General features: G+C 29.3%; 1 protein-coding gene across 4 annotated transcripts in view; it reads right to left on the bottom strand.

Annotated features, from left to right (window-relative positions):
* LOC142319069 (luciferin sulfotransferase-like) overlaps positions 1-21,117 on the bottom strand; it is a 359,044-nt gene that overhangs the window by 190,819 nt on the left and 147,108 nt on the right. For all 4 annotated transcript variants that reach the window (XM_075355929.1, XM_075355928.1, XM_075355927.1 and 1 more), the window contains one exon: positions 575-801. In XM_075355929.1, the coding sequence (XP_075212044.1) occupies positions 575-800 (226 nt within the window). In that variant the 5' untranslated portion in view covers position 801. The remainder of the gene's footprint in view (positions 1-574; positions 802-21,117) is intronic.

The raw sequence follows: 21,117 nt of genomic DNA, 5'->3' as shown, positions 1-21,117 counted from the left end.
CATTATTTTGTAAACAAATTGCAAATATGAATGTAACAATTACATTAACAATTTTGTAGCTGACATTTAAAATTATGAAATTTGTTTTCTTTCATCTCTCTCATCGAAAAACAGTTTTTAAATGTGTAATTTTCTATCTCTGAAAATATTCCACCTAAAACATATTTGTTACAAACATTTTTACATTTTTTGTAATTTTATTTTACTAAAATATTACTAATATTAGTGAAACAATATTTCTCCCTTAGATTATATTTAGCTGGAAGGATTCTAGGAAAAAGATCAAAATATAAAATTAAATTTTTTTTCAGAATGCTGAGCGGGTAAATCAAAATCTTGTAAATGTAATTTATTTTAACTTACACACTGAAACGTTTTATACAATCAATTTTTTTAGTTTACCAAGTCTACAAGTAAATGTAAAACTGGCTTAACTATTATTTAAATGTTCTTTACTCATAAGTCACAATTACGGTACACCATTTTTCGGATATAAACACGCGCACGCTCACAAATATTATAATAGAAGATTTATTATTATTTATTATTTATAAAAATAAAAGAAATTAATTACCGCATTTTGGATATGATATGACCCATACATCGTCAGGTCGAACAGTGAAATGTCGTAATCTTTCTGCATACGGTACATATTCTGTTGGCATAACGCATTCTGACGGATATACCTTGACACCTCCCATCGGCATCAATCCAGGTTTACAAGAATTTCTTAATTTTTCTGAAAGGTTATCATTGAGTGGTTCCACCTTGATTGGCGGCATACGTCTTGCCACTGGCATTCTGGAAATTAAAATAAAATAAAACGTTAGGAACATTAAAACAGATAAAAAAGTAATTAATGAAATATCAATAATTGTTTGCTATTATTAAAAAAAAAGAAAATATATTATAATAGTACGCTGTAATTCCTATATACAAAATTACTGTCGATGAAACTGCTAATGAAATGTAATGAAAATAATTAATTAATGTAATGAAACTGCTGATAAATGAAAATGCGTGTAAATGAAGTTAGTGTTTAAGTATTAAAGGTCTTAAATAAATATTTTAAATAATGCGTAATGAAAATGTATAACGTAGTAAGTGATAATCAATAAAGTAACATACATATACACAATAAAATAAATAAAATATTTTAAGTAAATAAATTATTCACTTATTCTTATATAGAAACACGAAAAATTCATGGCCTGGAATAAAAAATATTTCGTGAACTAAAAAATAGAAAAGATCCAAACACTATCAAAATACTGTAACAGAATCAGTACAGTGAGCCAGGTTTACTGTTTATTTCCAACTAAAGAAAAGAGAGATGAAATAATATTGAAAAGAAGAATCTAGAAAGAACTAAAAGGGGGATTCTTTTCTTAGAATAACGGGTTCGGTTTACACCCTATTTTTTGAAATACAAACAATGGCATCTCCAAAAGCTTTTTTTGACCATAAAAAGGTTAAAGATTACCAAACTTTATGACCATAAAAAAGGTTTATCTGATTTAAAATCTTTTTCTTTTTTGCCAAACTCCCAATTACATGATTAAAATTTTAAGATTAATCAAAACTGCTAAGAATATTCTTGATTAACAAATAAATATAGTTTATACGTAATATATTTCTCGCTCTGCGAAAGGTTTAGTATATTGGGCTATTGTCAACAGGGTTGTCTTGGGGACGCCGTCTTCTTCTTTCAGTTTTTTTGTGTTTGTGTTGTCGGTCCAGCTGCTGCTGCTATTGGGGCAGAGCGAACCAAGTGACGCGCCGGCCGGGTTTGCGCCAATAGCTGCTAAAATAAAAATGTCAGTACATACAGCAAACAAACTAACCCACCATCCCTTTTTTATGGAGAGTGATTATTGTTTTAATAATTGAATAAATTCAAAAATTAAACGCAGTTTAAAGTCTATTGTATTTAGAACTAGTGTTTTAATATTTGTTGATTAATTGAGAAATAATAAATATCTCCGCCTTCAGTACCCTGTTTACTATTTAAATATGTTAAAGAAAATTTGCTGAAGATATTAGTCTCTTTGTTGTCTGAAAAGTGTTTCAGTTTGATTAACTTCTTAACCAGATTCATTCATCATTCTTCTTTATATCATATCTCTGTGCTAAATCCATAATTTATTCAGATCAAAAAATAATATCGTTAACAACATTGATTGATATAAGCTGTAAAAACAGCTTAAACTGTTAAAATTTAAAAAAAGAAATTATTAATTGTGTTAAATAAAACGGTTATAATTTATTTAAAAAAATTAAAATACGTATTTAAAAAAAATACCATAGAGGAAATTTACATATTTAAATATTGTATTTCATTTTTGACCGTTCCGGAAAAAAGTTAAAACTTCTTTAGTATACCAAATATTTCTTAAAAATGCAAAAAGCTGTAGAACCGCCTTTATTTCTTTATTCACATCCAAAATTATATAATAAAAATAAAATGTTTTTAAAGTTTACTTTTTTGTTGTTGCAAAAACATGCTAACTGGATAGAAGGGTTCAGTGAATTGATATTTTGCAATAAAATTTTTCTCATTCGTTTTTTTATAAATGTAAGGCAACACTGAACAAAGTTACACATTCCTGAATTGAGTATACAGTGTAAGGAAAAAGTATGTTCTGATGTCATTCAAAGAATGTTGGTTTTACATTAAAAAATTTAATTTACAACAGAGCTACTACTACTACTGTACAAATTTTTACGATAAAAGTGAAGGTTAAATTTCTCCTTATCAAACATTATGGAGTGAGTTAATCAATCAAAAACCCAATGTCATTTTTATCAAAGTATTTTAATTACTTTTATCCCTGTAACAAATTGTTACAGTTTTATATAACCTATCAATTCTTCCACTAGCAAATCGGATTTTAGAATACAGAGGTATTCTAAAATTCCTAACATATTTATTTTACTGGTCTTTTAAATAATAACGTTTTATGTATAATATTATTTTAAATTATTTTATTTGGGCAAAACTGGATAATCATCTTCGCTTTTTATTCCTTATTATAAAACATCTTAAAATTTATTTGTAAAACCTGTACGTAAAACATTATTTCGAAAGTCATTGTTTCAGATTACCGATAATTCTGATAGCTTTGGGGAATAATTTTAAACAAAATTTTGTTTTATTATAGCTTAAAATCAAAATTTATTATTCATTAAAGAAAAAAAAAGTCTAATCCTTTTACTTGATTATTATATTTCTATCGCCATGGCAACAGAAGTAACTTTTTAACTTTGGTGTCAAGGTACTACTACTATTCTGTCTATTGTAAATGAGTTTCTTATTTAGGTTTCTATAAAATTTTTGCGTCCCTAGAGTAGGCCCTGTGTCTTCAGCGAATCCAGGGTTGGTTCGGTGTTTCGCTGGGACGACCTAAGCCCAGAAGGTTCCGCGCCCTGGCTAGTCGGTGGAGCGAACGTAGCGGGTCCCGACCAACTAGTTTATATACATATATTTTTAAGTTTACATATAATTTGCCGAAAAATGTAAAATGTAACATAGTTTTTAAAAATTAGTAATTGAATCGAATTTAAAAATTTATTAATAATCTTATAACAACAGTTTTTCAATTCTTATTTATATTTTAACTTTTCTAAGTCGATTTCGTGTTAAGTTATTAATAGTTGGCATTACTTTGACTTCAACTTTAAGAAGTTGAAATTTAAAAAATTTAATATGGATTATTTTTCATTTTTGTGTAGAAATTTTTAATAGTCGATCCATTTTTTAGTCAATATTCTGTTAATTCAACTGTGCTGGAGCCTTTTATATCATAAATTAATTTTTTTATCCTAATTCATATTTAAATTTTGGAGTTAATTTTTAATTTAAATTTATTTATTCAGAGAAGAAAACAACTTTAAAATATCAGCACGCAACCGTATTTCAAACATGTACATTATTTTTAATGTATTGAGTGTATCTCATACGACATTATCTAAAGTTTATCTATATCGAATTAACAGACTATCTATGACAAGGTTTTGGGTTTCGTTTGTGTTAACAATGAAGTATGAAATGATAGTTAACGTAAACATGATTAATTTTATGAGAAAGTTATGCTATTTGATACGTGACAGACATATATCGCTAACATACTGTCATATACGCTGCATTTATCTGATTGACAACTTCATTAATATTAAATGGCAATAACAATACTGCCTTTACATTATTGACCTATTCCAATAAAAATTTGCTAGTAATTGCATGAGGTCTACTTTTTCTTTTCTCATTAGAAAGTTATTCATTATAGATTGCATAAACATTATTTTTATTAAATAATTTCTGACTTGTGACTTTTAAACTAGCGGATTAGCTTACTGCGTTTAAATTGTACTAACTGAATTAGCTGGAGTTCACCAAATTAACGATTATATAATTCCAGGAAAGGAATATTTGTTCAAAATCCTAAAAATAATTTATACGTAAGTAGTTTTATTGTTCATTTACTTTTTACTCGTTTCTGCCCTTAAATTTAAAATAAAATCCCACAGGGTGAATCGCTAAATTTTTCCCCTTTAACAATACGAAATCCCCGTTTTAAATTTCGATAAAATAATATATTTGAACTATTTAAAAATGTTTGCTCTAATATCTGTTTAATTTTTTTGTTAAAATATTCTTACAGTGGTTAAATCACAAAATGAAATTTTACGAGGAGCATTTGAATCCTTTCAAAACAATTTTTTTTTTTTTTAATTATCTAATTAATTACATTTTTATTTTATTTTTACCATTTAATAATTTTACCACATTCTATCATTAGAGAATAAATAACAGAAAAATTTGTGACAAAAGGGAATCGAAGCACATAGTATAAATTTCTAAAAGTTCCTTTTTGTAAATCTGACAGTATTAAATATTTAAAAAAATAATTTTATTGTTATTTATTTTATATTCATACCAAGGCAATAGGCTATATTAATCAAAAAGCTGTTTGTAAACATTTTTAGTTGACATATAGCCAAGATATTAATCAGCGTTTAGATGTACATGCAAGTATCACGATTAGTAAATTCAGTTCCACATTGGGATTATTTAAAGTCAGTTACGGACAGCAAACAAACTAACCCACCATCCCTTTTTTATGGAGAGTGATAATTGTTTTAATAATTGAATAAATTCAAAAATTAAACGCAGTTTAAAGTCTATTGTATTTAGAACTAGTAGTTTAATATTTATTGATTAATTGATGATTAATTGAAGTTGATTAATTACCAAAGACGCAATACTTTACAGTTCCCTTCATTTTAAAAACTAATTTAAAATATGTCTAGCTAAAATCAACTAAACTTATTGGGAAGGAAGAAAGCAAAGAAAAGGACAAAGGTTACGATCTACCCACAGAAACGCGCGCACGCTTGAATGTAACGAAGAAAAGATACTTTATCACTTGCCTGGAAGGATCAAGGAAAACCTTGATCACACACACATATGTATATAAAAGAAGAACATATAGAACAAGAAGATATATATTCATACAAAATATTTAGATCACAAATAATCCATATTATAATTTTTCTGATAAAAATAACCATTTTACAATATTATGATATTTATTTATTTTTTGTCTTCAGTCACTTGACTGGTTTGATACAGCTCTCCAAGATACCCTATCTAGTACCAGTCGTTTCATTTCGGTATACCCCCTACATCCTGCATCCCTAACAATTTGTTTTACAAGTTCCAAACGTTGCCTACCTGCACAATTTTTTTTCCATCTACATGTCCCTTTAATATTAAAGCGACTATTCCAGGATGCCTTATGTGGCCTATAAGTCAGTCTCTTCTTTTAACTGTATTTTTTTCAAATCCTTCTCTCTTCTTCAGTTTGCCACAACACCTCTTCCTTTGTCACTTTATCCACCTATCCGATTTTTAACATTCTCCTATAGCACTACATTTCAAAAGCTTCTAATTTTTTCTTCTCAGGTACTCCAATCATCCAAGTATCACTTCCTTATAAAGCTAAACTCCAAACATGTACTTTCAAAAATGTTTTCCTAATGTTTAAATTAATTTTTGACTGAAAGCTCGTTTCGCCTGTGCTATGCGGCATTTTATATTCCTTCTGCTTCGTCCAACTTTAGTAATCCTACTTCCCTAATAACAAAATTCTTTTACTTCTGTAATCTTTTCTCTCCTTATTTTTATATACAATGGTCCATCTATATTATTTCTACTACATTTCATTACTTTCGTTTTGTTCTTGTTTTTTTTCCTGAGATAGTTCTTGCGTAGGACTTCATCCATGCCATTCATTGTTTCTTCTCAATATTTTTTACTCTCAGCTAGAATTACTATATCATCAGCAAATCGTAGCATATTTATTTTTTCACCTTGCACTGTTACTCCTGATCTAAATTGTTCTTTAACATCATTAACTGCTAGTTTTATGTAAAGATTAAAAAGCAACGGGGATACGGAACATCATTGTCGGACCTCTTTTTAATTACTGTTTCATTCTTATGTTCTTCGATTATTACTGTGGCAATTTTGTTCCGGTATTACTTCTAATAAAACAAAATAAAAACAGTAACATAACGTATTTCGCCTTCAAGGCTTTATTGAGTGCAACTGATATATATATCAGTATAAATCAGTATATCAGTATATATCAATATATATATATATATATATAGTGAGAGAGAGAGAGAGAGAGAGAGATTGAGAGAGAGAGTGAGCAGTTCCCGTTATATTAAAAAAAAATCTACAAAAGTTCATTTTATATAAAATATAAATATTATTTTATAAATATAGATTCCTTTGAGTAAAATATCAGACCAGTGTAACAAATTTCACGGTATACTCAATTTTTGCAAAGTCAACATTCTTTAAAAATATGATTTCCTTATATAATTTTTTTATTAAATTCAAGAAAAAAACTGTAAAAACAAACTTACCTGTAATTGAAATTGAAATTTATTTTGAATAAATGAAATAAATTTTCCAATTTCATTTATTCTTGAACTCTTTATTTATTTTATTTCTGTACGTAATATTTTATTAAATGCAGTATTTTCCAATTTAATTTATAGATTGCTTTTTTTACCTATTCATAATAAATTTTAAATTACGTATTTCAACGTACCACACTTTATGACAGTTTCGATAACAAAAAGAAACACTTCACAATTTCAAATGTAAAATTAAACGTAAAGTTTAATACTCTTGATGTCACATTTAATGAACATCATACTAATACCTTTTGTGTTAAAAATATTTTTTTTAAATTAATATTTGCGTGCTTGTGTATACACACATATATTTACTACTTATATGACAATTATTTTTTTTAGTTCAAGTTGGTATACGGCTCATCAATATTTGTTAATTATTCATTTCCAGAAACATGAGTTTCCATATTGTATTGAAGTCACTTAGTCACTACACGTCATGCAATTTTTAATTTTTGTATAAGCTCTTTTTTTTAAATATTTTATTCGAAAAACTTATTAATTTTAAACTCTTTCCATTAACACAGTTGTTATTCTTTTAAAATAATTTTCATTTATTTTATCCAGCGAGAAGTTTCTGATTTTTACGTAATACATTATTATTATGTTGAAAAACGTTTCAATATAACGTTTCAGCTAAAAATTATTCCATTTGGTTTTTGTTACCACTCTCATGATTTTTCGAAATAATTTATTATAGATTGTAAAACCGTATCTATTGAAATAAACAATCTTATTGTTAACATTACAATATAAATATATTATATTTAGAAACGTATAATCCAAAATTTAAGCACTACACTACTGAATAATCAAAAACACGTTTGAGAATATTTTTTAAGCTTAACACAAGCGAATCAGCAAAATACACTTCATATATGGCACAACCATTACCTTTAATGAAATGTAGTTACTGTTAATATTACTGTTATTGTTGTTGTTTTTGCAGTAAAATCCGTATAGAGTAATGAATTTATTCTTGTAGAATTATTCTTACTACTGTTAATAACATAATATTAACTAGTTTTGTACGCGAGTGTACAAGACCAAGGACTTTCGATGTTACCTAAATATATATATATCGTTCATAAAATATATGAAATATCTGTATGCTAATTCTGTTCCGATATTTTTGGTACCTGTCTCCAAAAAACTGTGCATAAGTTTTTCTTTTAAAAGTTATTCAACATAATCCTGTCTCATTTATAAGCTTGCATGACTATAAATTATTATAGCGTTGAATAAATAATATTCCATAATATCTCACGAAATCGTTTTGTTAACGTAAGTATTTGTGATAGATTTTAGATATATTATATAATATCACAGGATGGTTTTCAATCTACTATTTGTAAACTGTAAAAAAGATTAATGTAAGATACCGCCTTTAATATGGATTAGAGAAATATAGGTTGTTAAGAGAGATAAAACGTGATTTGTTTTGGGCAATTTATATGTTCACATTTTATGTAGTTGTTAAAAGAAAAAAAAAATACAATGAATATGTTATCACTTCGCAATTTATAAATATAAAAAGAATGTTTTAAATTTAACTAAGTGAATATTTTCTTTATTTCATATATAAAAAACAAATCCACTTACAACATAAATTTGATTCCAATAATAACCACGGCATATAGATAATTCCTTTTCGTTATTTATGGGATGGAATTCGTTTTTCTTTACCCTTTATTTTCCTATAATTTTATGTATTCTTAATAACCTTTCTTTAATTAATTTTTCACTGAATTACTGATATATTAATGTAATTTTTTTAAAAATAATTAACAAAGTTAATTATTCGAACTTTGGTAATTATTAGAATAATTTACTTTTTTAATTATTTAAAGTTAATTCGATGAAAAATAGTTATATCGACAAAATTTGGTTAAAAAAAATAATTTTTAACTTCGTTAATTTTTCTGCAAAAGAATATAATTTAACAAAGAAGTGAATGTAAACTAATTTTTCTTGGTAAAAAAAAATCTCTTAAACCGGTTTTTATAGTTATCTTATTAAAAGAAAATAAGTAAATATATTGATATCTTTATTTATGGACGGACATCTCCCTAATACAGACAATTCTAAATTATAAACAATTTTATAATCTGAGTCCTTTTTAAGAAATTTCTTAATAAGACGCATCAAACCGCTAAAACTCTGCAAAAAAATGAGAAAAAAAATGTAATAAAAATGTTTTATTACAGAGAAAAATGTTCCATTCCTCAGTTATAGATCACTAAGAATTGTATGGCGTATTGCAAGATACTACAATTCTTATTCTACAGTTTATTAATTATTTACTTGTCCACTTTAATATAAACTGGAATAAACAATCATGGGGGTGTTCCATTGGTGTCGGTTTCGTAATTCATCGAATTGTACACATACGACGTCTGTTCAGATAATAACCGAACTTTATTTTCCTAATCTCTAGTATTAATTTTACAGATTATTGGTCCTTGTGTCCTTCAAAGTACTCTCTTTCCCTAGTCGCATACTTTTCCCAGTGGTGTTTCCACTTTGTGAAGCAGTCCCGGATAGTTTCATTTGAAATGTCCTATAAGGTCCATGACGAATTAGCTTTATTGTAATCAATAGTCTCAAAACAGCGTCCTTTCATCGCTGATTTTAATTTTGGAAGTAAGAAAAAATCGCAAGGAGCCATGACTGGCACATAGGGTTGCTGAGACAGGACAGTCATCTGACTTTTAGCACAAAACTGACGAATTGACAAAAAGCTGATTATGCGGCCGCATTTTCGTGATAGAACCATGAGTTGTCTCGTCATAACTCTGATCTCTTTTTGAGGATTTTTTCACGTAACCGTTGTAAAACGCCTTGATAATACGTACGGTTTACTGTTTCACCTTGAGTCAAGAATTCAAAATGAACAATTCCATTAAAATCGAAAAAAGACAGCATCACTCGGATAGAGTCTGAATGCTTTCTTGGTGCGTGGAGATCCTTTGCCGAGCCACTGTGATGATTGAACTTTTGTCTCTATGTCGTAACCAAAACCCAGCTTTCGTCTTCCATTATGATGCTTTACATCAATGTTTCATCATCATCAGCTTGTACAAGAAGTTGCCGACAAGCTTCCACTCGATGTTCTTTCTGCTGTTCGGTCATCAATCGAGGGACAAACTTTGCTGCGACTCGATGCATGTTCAATTTTTCAATTAAAATATCACGGCATGATTCAGTTGAGACGCTAGTCTCTTCTCTAAGTTCTCTAACAGTCGATCGGTGATTTGCATGCATCAAATCGTAGATTTTCTGAACGCGGATGTCATCAGTTGAAGTCGAAGGCCTTTCTGGTCTAGAGTCATCTTCAATTGACTGATGACCACTTTTAAATCGTGAAAACCATTCGGAAAATTACATATGACCCAGAGTATCATCTCAGTAAGCTTGTTTCAAAAGTTGAAAGTATCCCGCAGTTTCATAAAAAACTATAAGTTGTATTTTTTCTTCCGAAAATCGCACATTACAAAAATCGCTACTAACACTCAAACACATTACACGTAAATAACAATAATAAGAGAAATAAACGAGATATTAACAATCCAAGAACATGTCGTTACAGAGGAGGTTATAAAGAACAAAATTTCTGCCAACCGCACGTCACTAAATATCTCCGTTGGCGCGAAATTAAAAATGTTCGGTTATTTTCTGAACAGACTCATACTTTAGAGGAACACTTCCTTTATCTTATAAATATCCTTCACCAGGATAGACTTTGAAAACTCTATTTTCGGTAACCTCTACACCTTTGTAATGCGTATATTTGAAATTCATATCCAGTGTACTAACATAAAACAAACTACTGTTCGTTTCATAATGAAGAAGTTTCAAGGTAAAAAGCTTCTTAAAATACATTTAAAAACCGTTTTACATAATGTTATTCAAAGCGCTAATTATGATAATACTAAGAGAAATTTATCGGCTTGAAACAAAAATATTGAAACTAGAAAGCAGAACAAGTGGAAAAGAGATTATAATAATTACTTTGATTTATTTCTCGTTTCATAGTTACCTACGTATATCTTACCATCAACAGTTTAGATTAAAATTGGGGAAATCCCAAACTCACAGACAGGATAGCTAAACAGGCTTAGTAGTAGATATTTTTTTTTTAAATGAAATTGTAATAATAAACATTTTTAAAGTAAACGATCCAGTTCTTCAGTAAATTTCAAAGAAACATTAAAGAATAAATCTTTAAATGGAAGTTACTAGAGATGAAAATTAGAGTGAGGGTTAGTAAGAAATTTTATTTGCAAAACAAGATTCAATCATTTAGATATCTCAATACTAGATTCCTAAAAAATTTTGATGACTGGATAAAAATTATCGTATGGTGTCAGTACGTTAATTAATTTCAATTACCAATTAGTTACCGGTAACCGAAATGTAAGAAAATCTGGTAAAGAACACATTAATTACAAAAATTTTCATATTTTAATAAAAGCAAGGACTCCATGATAAACATACTTGGGAAAATGAAAATTTACCATTACCATAATCAATGATCTGAATCTATAGCTATACAAAAGTTAAGCCTAACGAAATGTAACCTGTATTCATCTCGGTGATTCCCTAAGTGATGCGCCTCAGCACCTTGGGAAGTCGTGACTTCCTCAAAAGAGCGCCAATAAATATTGCACAATCTTCATAATTTTATCTTTATTTTCAGTTCAATGTCATAGGATGAGATAGCTCGCGACATTTGTGCTACATCACAGATTTTTATGATCTGTGATGTAGCATAAATTGTGTTTATGTATGTTAACCTAACCCTTGAAAAAGATTATTGGCCATTTCGCAAGGAGTATTTATTAGAATTTGACCTTGAAAATTTTTGAATTTAATAAGCCTGCCGAGAATCGAAAAAATTTATAACTGTCTTAAGTTATAATTTCATTTATTTTGTTTCATCATAGTTTAGACATCATCAAACTTCAGATAATAATTATCATCGGTTTATAAGTATTGTAAATATTTGTATTTGCAGTTCAGTATTGTTGTATATTATATTATTGTAAAATAGTATACAATAAAAGTATTGTATATATTACATTATAGAGTTGTTTTCTCTGAGTTTGGTGACTCTCAGAGAATACAACTCTGATATTTCGTTGTTCAGAAAGAAAAAGTGAAACAGGTATTATACGAAGTGAATGAGAACCACTTCCGACATGAAAATTTCTGATGCGTGGGTAGTGCAAGGATGGTTTTATAATTGTGTAGATAAACATAACGCATATTTCATAGAATATTACTGCTTCATAGCATATTATAGTTATCATATAGCATATTATATAATACATATAAATTTATCTGATCTGCCCATGACATAGTTTATCTAGAAACAAATATCTAAAGAAATTTTTCTGATAAAAGGAATAAGATAAGGAATGAAATACTCTTAATTTATTCCATTATTAAAACAAGAGCTATTATTAAGGTACAGAAGCTACCTTAATAACCGGTGCCGTTTGTGTTCCGCCCTTAATACAAACATATAAATTCTGATAAGGATCGATGGAAACCAAAACAATGTGTCGAATTATTTTTATGATCAATATTTAAACATTATTCGCAGAAGTTTTTATTGATTTCTGGGGCATAAATATTGTTTGAAGTAATTATAATTTTCCAAAGATTTTTCATTGATTTTATAACAGTTTTTTAAGGTTCAATACTTTTAGTAGATAAGCTAATACAAAAATTGCACAAAGGTTCGGTAATAGAAAACCAATGATTTTTATTATGTTTTTCTTATCTTTTTTTGTGTTACTTTTTTATTTCACTTCGTGATATGATATAAAAAATATAAATATTTAAAAAAGATAAAATGGAAGTAAAACTTGCATTTTATTTCTGGTTTTTAATCATTATTCTTATCTAAAAATTACGCACTGAAAGAAAACAATAAGAATTGAGATAAAAATTCAGTTCTATAAAGTGACAATGATTTATATTATTGACTAATAAAATCGCCACCATCTGTACTTTAAGGTTATATAAAATAAAATAATATTTTACAATAAAAGTAATATTTTTTTTCTATACGTATCTTTTAAAACATGATAGTTTACACTTTTATTACATTTTTATATGCCAGTTCTTTTTATTGCAATGTAATGTTAAGAAAGAATGCTTATCATCAAACTTTACGTGAAATAGAAAAATAATTTTCTACAGGAAACCTTCTAAAAGGAGGCTAATATAGATAAACAAATTTGTTTATAATAAATTAAATTCGCAATCTATGAAGTTGTTTTAGTCATTTGTTTTAAATATTTTAACCTCATTAAATCTCAAAACGGGTGAATTTTTGCATAAAGATCTCTTTTTATGTATTAATAATGATAATTATTTTTAAAAAATGGAACCTACATTAAAAGGCGCAAAAAAATTAGAAATAATTTCGTCAAAATAATTAATTCCTAGTCCCTTTTTGAATCGCTACCTGCTTCTATAAAATTAATTTCTGGCTATAATATGAATTTGTTCTATAATACTATACAGGTATACCACATAAAAACCAATATCCATATTAAATCATTGGAATTCATAAGAATGTGCTTTGATTCTTTTCCGTTTGCAATTATAACGTATTTTTATATACGCCATCTACAGGTCCATTAAAGTAGCACATTAAGTATGATCTTGTATTTTGACGACGAAATATAGAGATTAATTTTGTAGGAGCAGGCACCGATTTAAAAAAGTGTGTAAGGGATTAATTAAGTGTGTAAGGGTTAATTATTAAAAATAAATAGACCCCTGCGGTACTTCAGAGGTGACCCTCTTTCCTTTCATTCCCTCACACGTGTCGTACCTAAGATGTCGATCTCTCAGGCAGTCCTTAATCATGGTGAGAAGGTACTCAGGAATCTTGAATTCTGCTTCAACTGCATTCAAAATGTCGCACCATCGGGCAGATATGAAAGCATCCCTGACATCTAGTGTCACTAGCAGAACCAACTGGACTAGCCTCGTGATAAGGTGTCTGTGCCTACTGCCCATCATTGCCTTCATCACATCAGAGTTGGCTTGGATGTTAGAGTTCCCTCACCGGAACCCATGCTGTCTGCTTGAAAGATTCCCAAAATGACAAGTTGTAATCGGGGTCTCAGCAATTTTTTCAATAATTTACCCGGCGTGTCCAGCATACATAATGGTCTGTAGACTGACGGTGAGTCAGGACCTTCTTTTCTTTTACCGGTAAGCATCAGCCATGAGATATTATTAATTTATTGTTATTATTTTGTTGATAATGTTGGCTTGGAGATTCATTCCACTGATACCAGCTCTCTTTATTTTCCACATCCGGATCAGTTGCTGTCGAACGCTAACTTGATATCAGGTTTTTCGTCAAGTCTAGTAAGATCAGATGACTATCATCCACCGTTTAATATTTATTTAAAAGGATTTAAATGTATAAAATATAGGAATAAGACAAAGTCTTACAACTATAAAAAGGCCAACATTTTAAATCTTTGTGAAGATATTTGTGATTCCAGCTGGAGTAATATTCTCCATGTTAAAACGCTGGATGCTGGAATAATCAATTTTGGAAAAGTGATCAAACTCTGCTCATCGAAATTTCAAAGAAACTCAAGTCCAGTCGGAAGATGAGGTCTTTTCTAATACACGCAAGGAGGTTAAAAGTATAACGCGTCGAGACAGACTGAACAACGCTACGAAGTGTGAGGAAGATTTAGTCAATAGACCGTCAAACGTTCCAAAGTATGTCTCTGTAAGGACTTAAAATAAGACTATGATGGCATCATTGGTCGATGGAAAAAGTGTCGTAGATCCTAAGTTTCTTTGCACTATTTTTTGAAACCATTTTCAGTTGGTTAATCCTCGGGATACATCATCCTCGATAAACTCCTGAGGATGATGTAACTGCGCCTTGTGACCTGGGAACTATGAATTGTGCTTATGTAGATCTTCCTCATATTTCTAACGAAGACGTGATTGATTCCATCAAACAACTTAATTCTAAATCGGCAAGCGGTGCCGTTTGTGTTCCGCCCTTAATCGTCAAATTATCTGTCCAATCATTTCTCTGTTCTTACTTCTTTTTTCAACTGGAGCCTTTCATCTGGTCATTTTCCTGTATCTTGAAAAACAGCAATAGTTTTTCCGATCCCCAAACCTGGTCATTGTTTAATAAAAACTTCCGTTCTGTTTCTATGATTAATACCTTTTCTAAAATTCTAGAACGAATCATTCAGACTTATCTCTACCATAAAATCTCACATCTGATTTCTGAATTCCGACAAGATTTTATGGAAATCCACTTTACTGCATTTAATTTATTATATTTTTTTCAAGGGTGGATCCTACTGTATAAAAAAGAGGACAAATGGAAGCTGTATACGTCTGTTTCCAGAAAACCTTTGATAAGATGCCGCATTATCACCTTCTTCGGAAGCTTAAAAGGTATAACTTTGGCGACCGAATGGTCTACTGGTCGATGCTTTTGAGTTATTTTGCTGGAACAACGTCAGAAGATGTCTTTTCTGACTATTCTGGAGTTCCTCAGGGCCACTGTCCTGGGACCGTTATTAAATAATTTGTTCATAAATGATCTTTGCAAATCGCTGTTAACTTCGAGTTATTTGCGGGCAAACTCAAGATCTATCATCCAGTTGTCAACAAGCCTGATTATCTGCTCCTTTGCTCCTTCAGAATAACATCTTGGCATTCGTGGAGTGGTTTCAACATAATTATATGCCCCTTACTTTAAGGAAAACCACATTTGTTTGTTTCTTCCATAAGACACATGTTTCGGTATCCTGACACTATTTGCAATTGTCTAATAAAAAGAGAGAATGTGTAAAATATTTAGGTGTCTTATTGGGTGATGAGTTGATGATGTCTACTCATTTGGGGGCGACCGTAGGTAAAGAGAAATGGAATCTAGGCCTAATTAAATGCATCTGCAAACTATTTGCGAATGACCGTTCATGTCTCACTCTATACAAATTGCTAGTTCGATGTCATCTGGAATACGCTACTCCAACTTGGAATAGAGATCGGGTATGTACAAGCAGTAATGATCTGGAAAGCGTTCAGACAAGTTTCTTGTCTTAATTGATGGAATTTCTTCATTTTCAACGTCTTTATCATTAAACAAGAAAATATGACTACTTAATTACTATCATTACTATTTTAGTGAATATTTATGAAATGTTGTTTTGTTTGGATTTATTATTCTTTCGTGTTTATTAATCCGCATATAATGGATTCTGTTTTTTTGCGGTTAAATAAATAAATAATAATAATTATTATTATTATTTATTAATAAAATATTTAGGATTGTATGGAAAACTCAAATTTGAAGTGTTTTTTTTATATTTAATATACGTTTTACGTTTAGTTAAGCAAATGGGTCCAAAATTCTAAATATAATTTTTAAGCTATGATGCATATATATTTTTTAACATTAATTTCAGCTATGATGTTTTTATTCATGTACTATACAAATGATATGTGTTGCTGATCTACGGGCAGTTATCAGCAGCACACATATTATGACGTCACTACTCGTTTTACAATTAATTTAACTTCACAGTTGAACCAATTTTTCATTTTGTACAGTTTATTGTTTCCCTTAAATCATTTTATTCTTTCTATTTGAATAATTCAGTAATTTATACAAATCCCGTATGTTACAGGAGAATTATATATTTTTGCATAGAATAATAGTCCTCATAAACCTTATAACGCGTTATTTATATGATTGCATGAAGGATTTGTGTAATCAATGAAGCTGTTCAGGTGTGTAAGAATAAAATTTATTTTGAATTTATATTACAAGGTTCAATTCGGTAATCTGTCTTTCTACAAACCACGAACGACCTTTTCAGCTCTTTACAGCTCTACATTTACTGATTATAATTAGTGTAATTAACGCAAGCTCCAGGAATTTTATTGCTAATGTAAATTATCCTTTTTTCAATATATTATGATTATTAAATGAAATATTTGATGAATTTTATTTCAATTTCATATATAATTCGATTATTCATGTATGAAGTTTTTTTCATTGTGTTAGCCAGTCATGACTAGGTGTTTTATTAATTCTTTTAATATCTTAATTATTTTAGAAGGGCTTGTAAATTTCATCTTGTTTTACTCATTTCAGAAACAAACAAAAAATCACAAATTTGTGCTTAACCAGAGATCACAACTTTATCATTTTGTTTTAGGTTACGTTATATTTTAATTCTCTAAAAACAATTCAAAGGCCATGACAGCAGTATGCCATTTTATAATATTTGCTTTATATGAATAAAACCAATTTTTGCTTTTTTATACAAAAGATCAATTTTTATAAATTTTTAATATAACTCTTTTTTATTTAATAAAAAATTTGTAATTAACTAAATCCAGTATCCCTCTATACTCTCTGATAGAAGGATTTTGTCACACAAGTAAATATTTTATATTCTAATGATCTCGTTTATATATTATTTAGAATGACAAACTTTTAAAACGAAAAACTGAACCAGATTGATTTAACTGAACATTACTGTTATATGAAATAAAACTTCTATTTAATATTCCAATAAAAGAAACTGTCTTACTGTCAAAACATAAAACAAATTAAAATACAACAAATTATCGTAAAATGTTCAGAAATAATAAAATATTATCGTCAATTCGAAATAGATTCACAAAGCCATATGGCCATGCTATGGTTTTTTTTTATATCTAGCACTAACTGAAAATTTTTACAATTCTTAGATCAAACATATATACTCACGTAACGGCACAGATATACTAACATATTGTACCAAGGGAACACAAGGTAATTTAAAAACCGTATATACAAACACCTTAAATGTAAAAACCCGTATATAACACTGTGTACATAAAAACCGTATATACGTATATGCAAACAAAATAACGTGACCTATTAAACTTCACAACCGAATGAGAACACAATAAACAAATAAATTTTTTTCTCCTTACCATCAAAAGAAACCACCCACAAAAAACACAGTTTAAAATACTCAGAAAACCATTAATGATAGATGCTCTTGTTGATAAAGTCAAACCATTCAACCACTCGCAAAGTATCATCTTTTAAATAATTGATCCACAGATACAACACACACTTACTTTAGTTGGAGACAACTTAGAAGGCCTCAACATTGCATAAAATACCTTTAAAAAAAATACAACCAACACACTTCATGACAAGTACAAAATGAATAAATAAAGAAAAACAATATTAACAAACATAAACAAAGATTTCAGAAAACTCCTCAGAAATTAAAAAAAGAAAATAATTGGATACAATGTTTCCTTCAGAACAATAACAAAAAAACAATCACTACACATGGAACACAATCACAAAAAAAAAGAAAACACAATTTTCATGTTATATATGTAATAATTATATTATAACTGTATATTCCAATATACAGATTGAACTTTTCTCACTGTTTAATTTTCTATTTTAATCAAAGAAAATTCAGTTACAGAGCGGTAAATAATTGAAAGCCCCTCATTGCAACATATATAATTAACATTTTATCAACCAATCTTCATAGACATTAATCATAAATTACTAATATAAGTGATAATTTTATTAATTTAAAAAAAAAACAAAGAAAATTAATTGTTTTTCTAAAAATAACCTAGTACCAATAACTATAGCTGACGTCAGGGTCAATCACGGTAGTATAAATCACTATAGATGATGACTGTTTGTATTTATCATTTTGAAAGTTTATTATTCAAAAGAAATTTCATCACTAACCGTCAAGGGCAAATATGTACCACGTGAATATTGTTGTTATTTGTATTTTCATTAATTATTAAAAATTACAGTGAATGTATAAATATACGAGGAATATCTCTAAATTAAAGACCGCTGGGAAATTTCTCTCCTTAAAGTTAGCTAACCTGTGTCGTTCATGTCACGCTATTAATGTACACACGCATTGTTGTCTGTAAGTTGTCGCGTTGTAATATCTTTGATTACTTGTGAGTTATTAGTCATAAAATGAGTATGAAAATCGATGTTGCCGCCGACTGTGAAATACGTGGAGTCATACGTTTATAAACCATCAAAACGTTAAGCCGGTTGAAATTCATAGGCAGTCAGTTGCTGTGTACGGTGATAATGTAATGAATGAAAGAAACATCCGAAAATGGTATGAAAGGTTTAGAAATAACAGAATTAATGTGCATGATAAAGAACGTTCTGGGAGGCCCTCAATAATCACCGAGGACTTGTTGACGCGTCGATGATGAAATCAGAAAAGATCGTCGCTCAACGATTTCTGACCTAGCCCTCCTCTTTCCTGATGTTTCAAGAGCTTTGTCGGTTGCATTGTTCATGACCATTTAGGCTTCAGAAAGGTTTGTGCACGTTGGGTGCCGCACATCTTAACGGAACATCACAAAAAAATCCGAATGGGATCTACTTTGGAAATTTTGATGCGCTATGCGGAACAAGGTGATGAGTTCCTTGATTCAATTGTTACCGGCGATGAAACATGGATTTCGTATTACACGCCTTAGCGAAAACGGCAGTCAAGTGAATGGCGGCGGTATCCTAAATCACCATCCAGGCCAACATAGGTCAAGTCACAGCCATTTGGACGCAAACTGATGGCCACAGTCTTCCGGGATCGGTTTGGCTTACTACTGATTAATTTCACGCTACGTGAAACGACTATAAATGCAGAAACCTACTGCAAAATTCTGTATCAGTTACGGCGCGCCAATCAAAATCGGCGACGTGGGCATCTGACTGATGGCATCATCCTGCTGCACGATAATGCATCCACATTTTGCCTGTCCGACATGTCATTTACTGAGAACATTTGGATGGGAAATTTACGATCACCCACCATATTGCCCGGACTTAGTTCCTTCTGATTACCGTTTGTTTGGGATACCACTCAATAATTATTGAGTGGTATGTGATTCGCGGGTGACGATGACCTTAAAAATGCTGTTAATCAGTGGCTAAATTGACTGGCGGCAGAAGAATACGACGAGGGTATATTGAAGCTGGTGTTTCGCTACAATAAATGTCTTAATTCATGTGGCGATTACATAGAGAAGTAGTATAAGGTATGTAATTTAAGAGAAATAAAAAATATTTTTAAAATTTTCAGAATAAAGTTTTTACAATGAAACGGTCTTTTCTTTAGATAATTTCTCGTACTTTATGATTGTTTATATATATATATATATATATATTATATTAATACTTGATGGAACTAGATTTTTATCAAACTTTGTCTTTACTAATTTGATTAAAAACATAACATATTTTAATTAACAATTCTTCAAAATGATTTACTTACAAAATGCTATTACATTGCTTAATTTACTTATACGGTTGACAGACTCTAGTAAGTCGCCTGCGATAATTCACATTTAAGGCTTACGAGCAAATATCTTAAAATAATGGACTATTGGATCTTCGCGTAAATTCCAATGAGCATAAATTTTGCATTAATCTGGCTGCGTAGATGTTCTTTTGTTAACTATAATTCGTTTTTAACACCAATACAATAACCATTTGTATAAACAATGTGCTTATTTTGTAAAGTAACTACTGATTCATTAATTAATTTAACTTAAATAAAAGGTTTTCATTAGTTTGCGACCATGTAAAACATTATTTTAAAGTAAAATTTTATATGCATTACAAAATTTAACTGTATTATTAAAATAACAACGGAAGTCAAAATCCCGTTGCAATATATAAAGACGTCAAAATTTTCAGTAAAATCAAAAAATATTATGTTTTTCATTTCGTTTGTAGCTTTTCTAACCCTAATTTAGAGCTGACTTCATAAAGTCGAAATTAAAACATCAGCTTATTTCTTGTATATTTAAATAAACATTAAACAAATACACAGAAAATCAATTTCTTTTATTTAAGTAAATTAAAATATTACAAATAATCATGATATTTTTAAAGTAACGTATAAAAATTAAATAAAAAGAAGTATTGTTCTAAAGTAATAAAAATCGATTATTGTAATATTTTCTGTTGGTATGATATCACACTCGATAACCATTGTGGGTGTCAATCATATGAAGTATGCGTACAAAACACAAATTACATTC

The sequence above is a fragment of the Lycorma delicatula genome, chromosome 2, assembly GCF_047948215.1.
Source record: "Lycorma delicatula isolate Av1 chromosome 2, ASM4794821v1, whole genome shotgun sequence".
Taxonomy (NCBI): Eukaryota; Metazoa; Arthropoda; class Insecta; order Hemiptera; family Fulgoridae; genus Lycorma; species Lycorma delicatula.
Note: the sequence above shows the minus strand (reverse complement) of the source record. Positions and strands in the feature narration are given on the sequence as shown.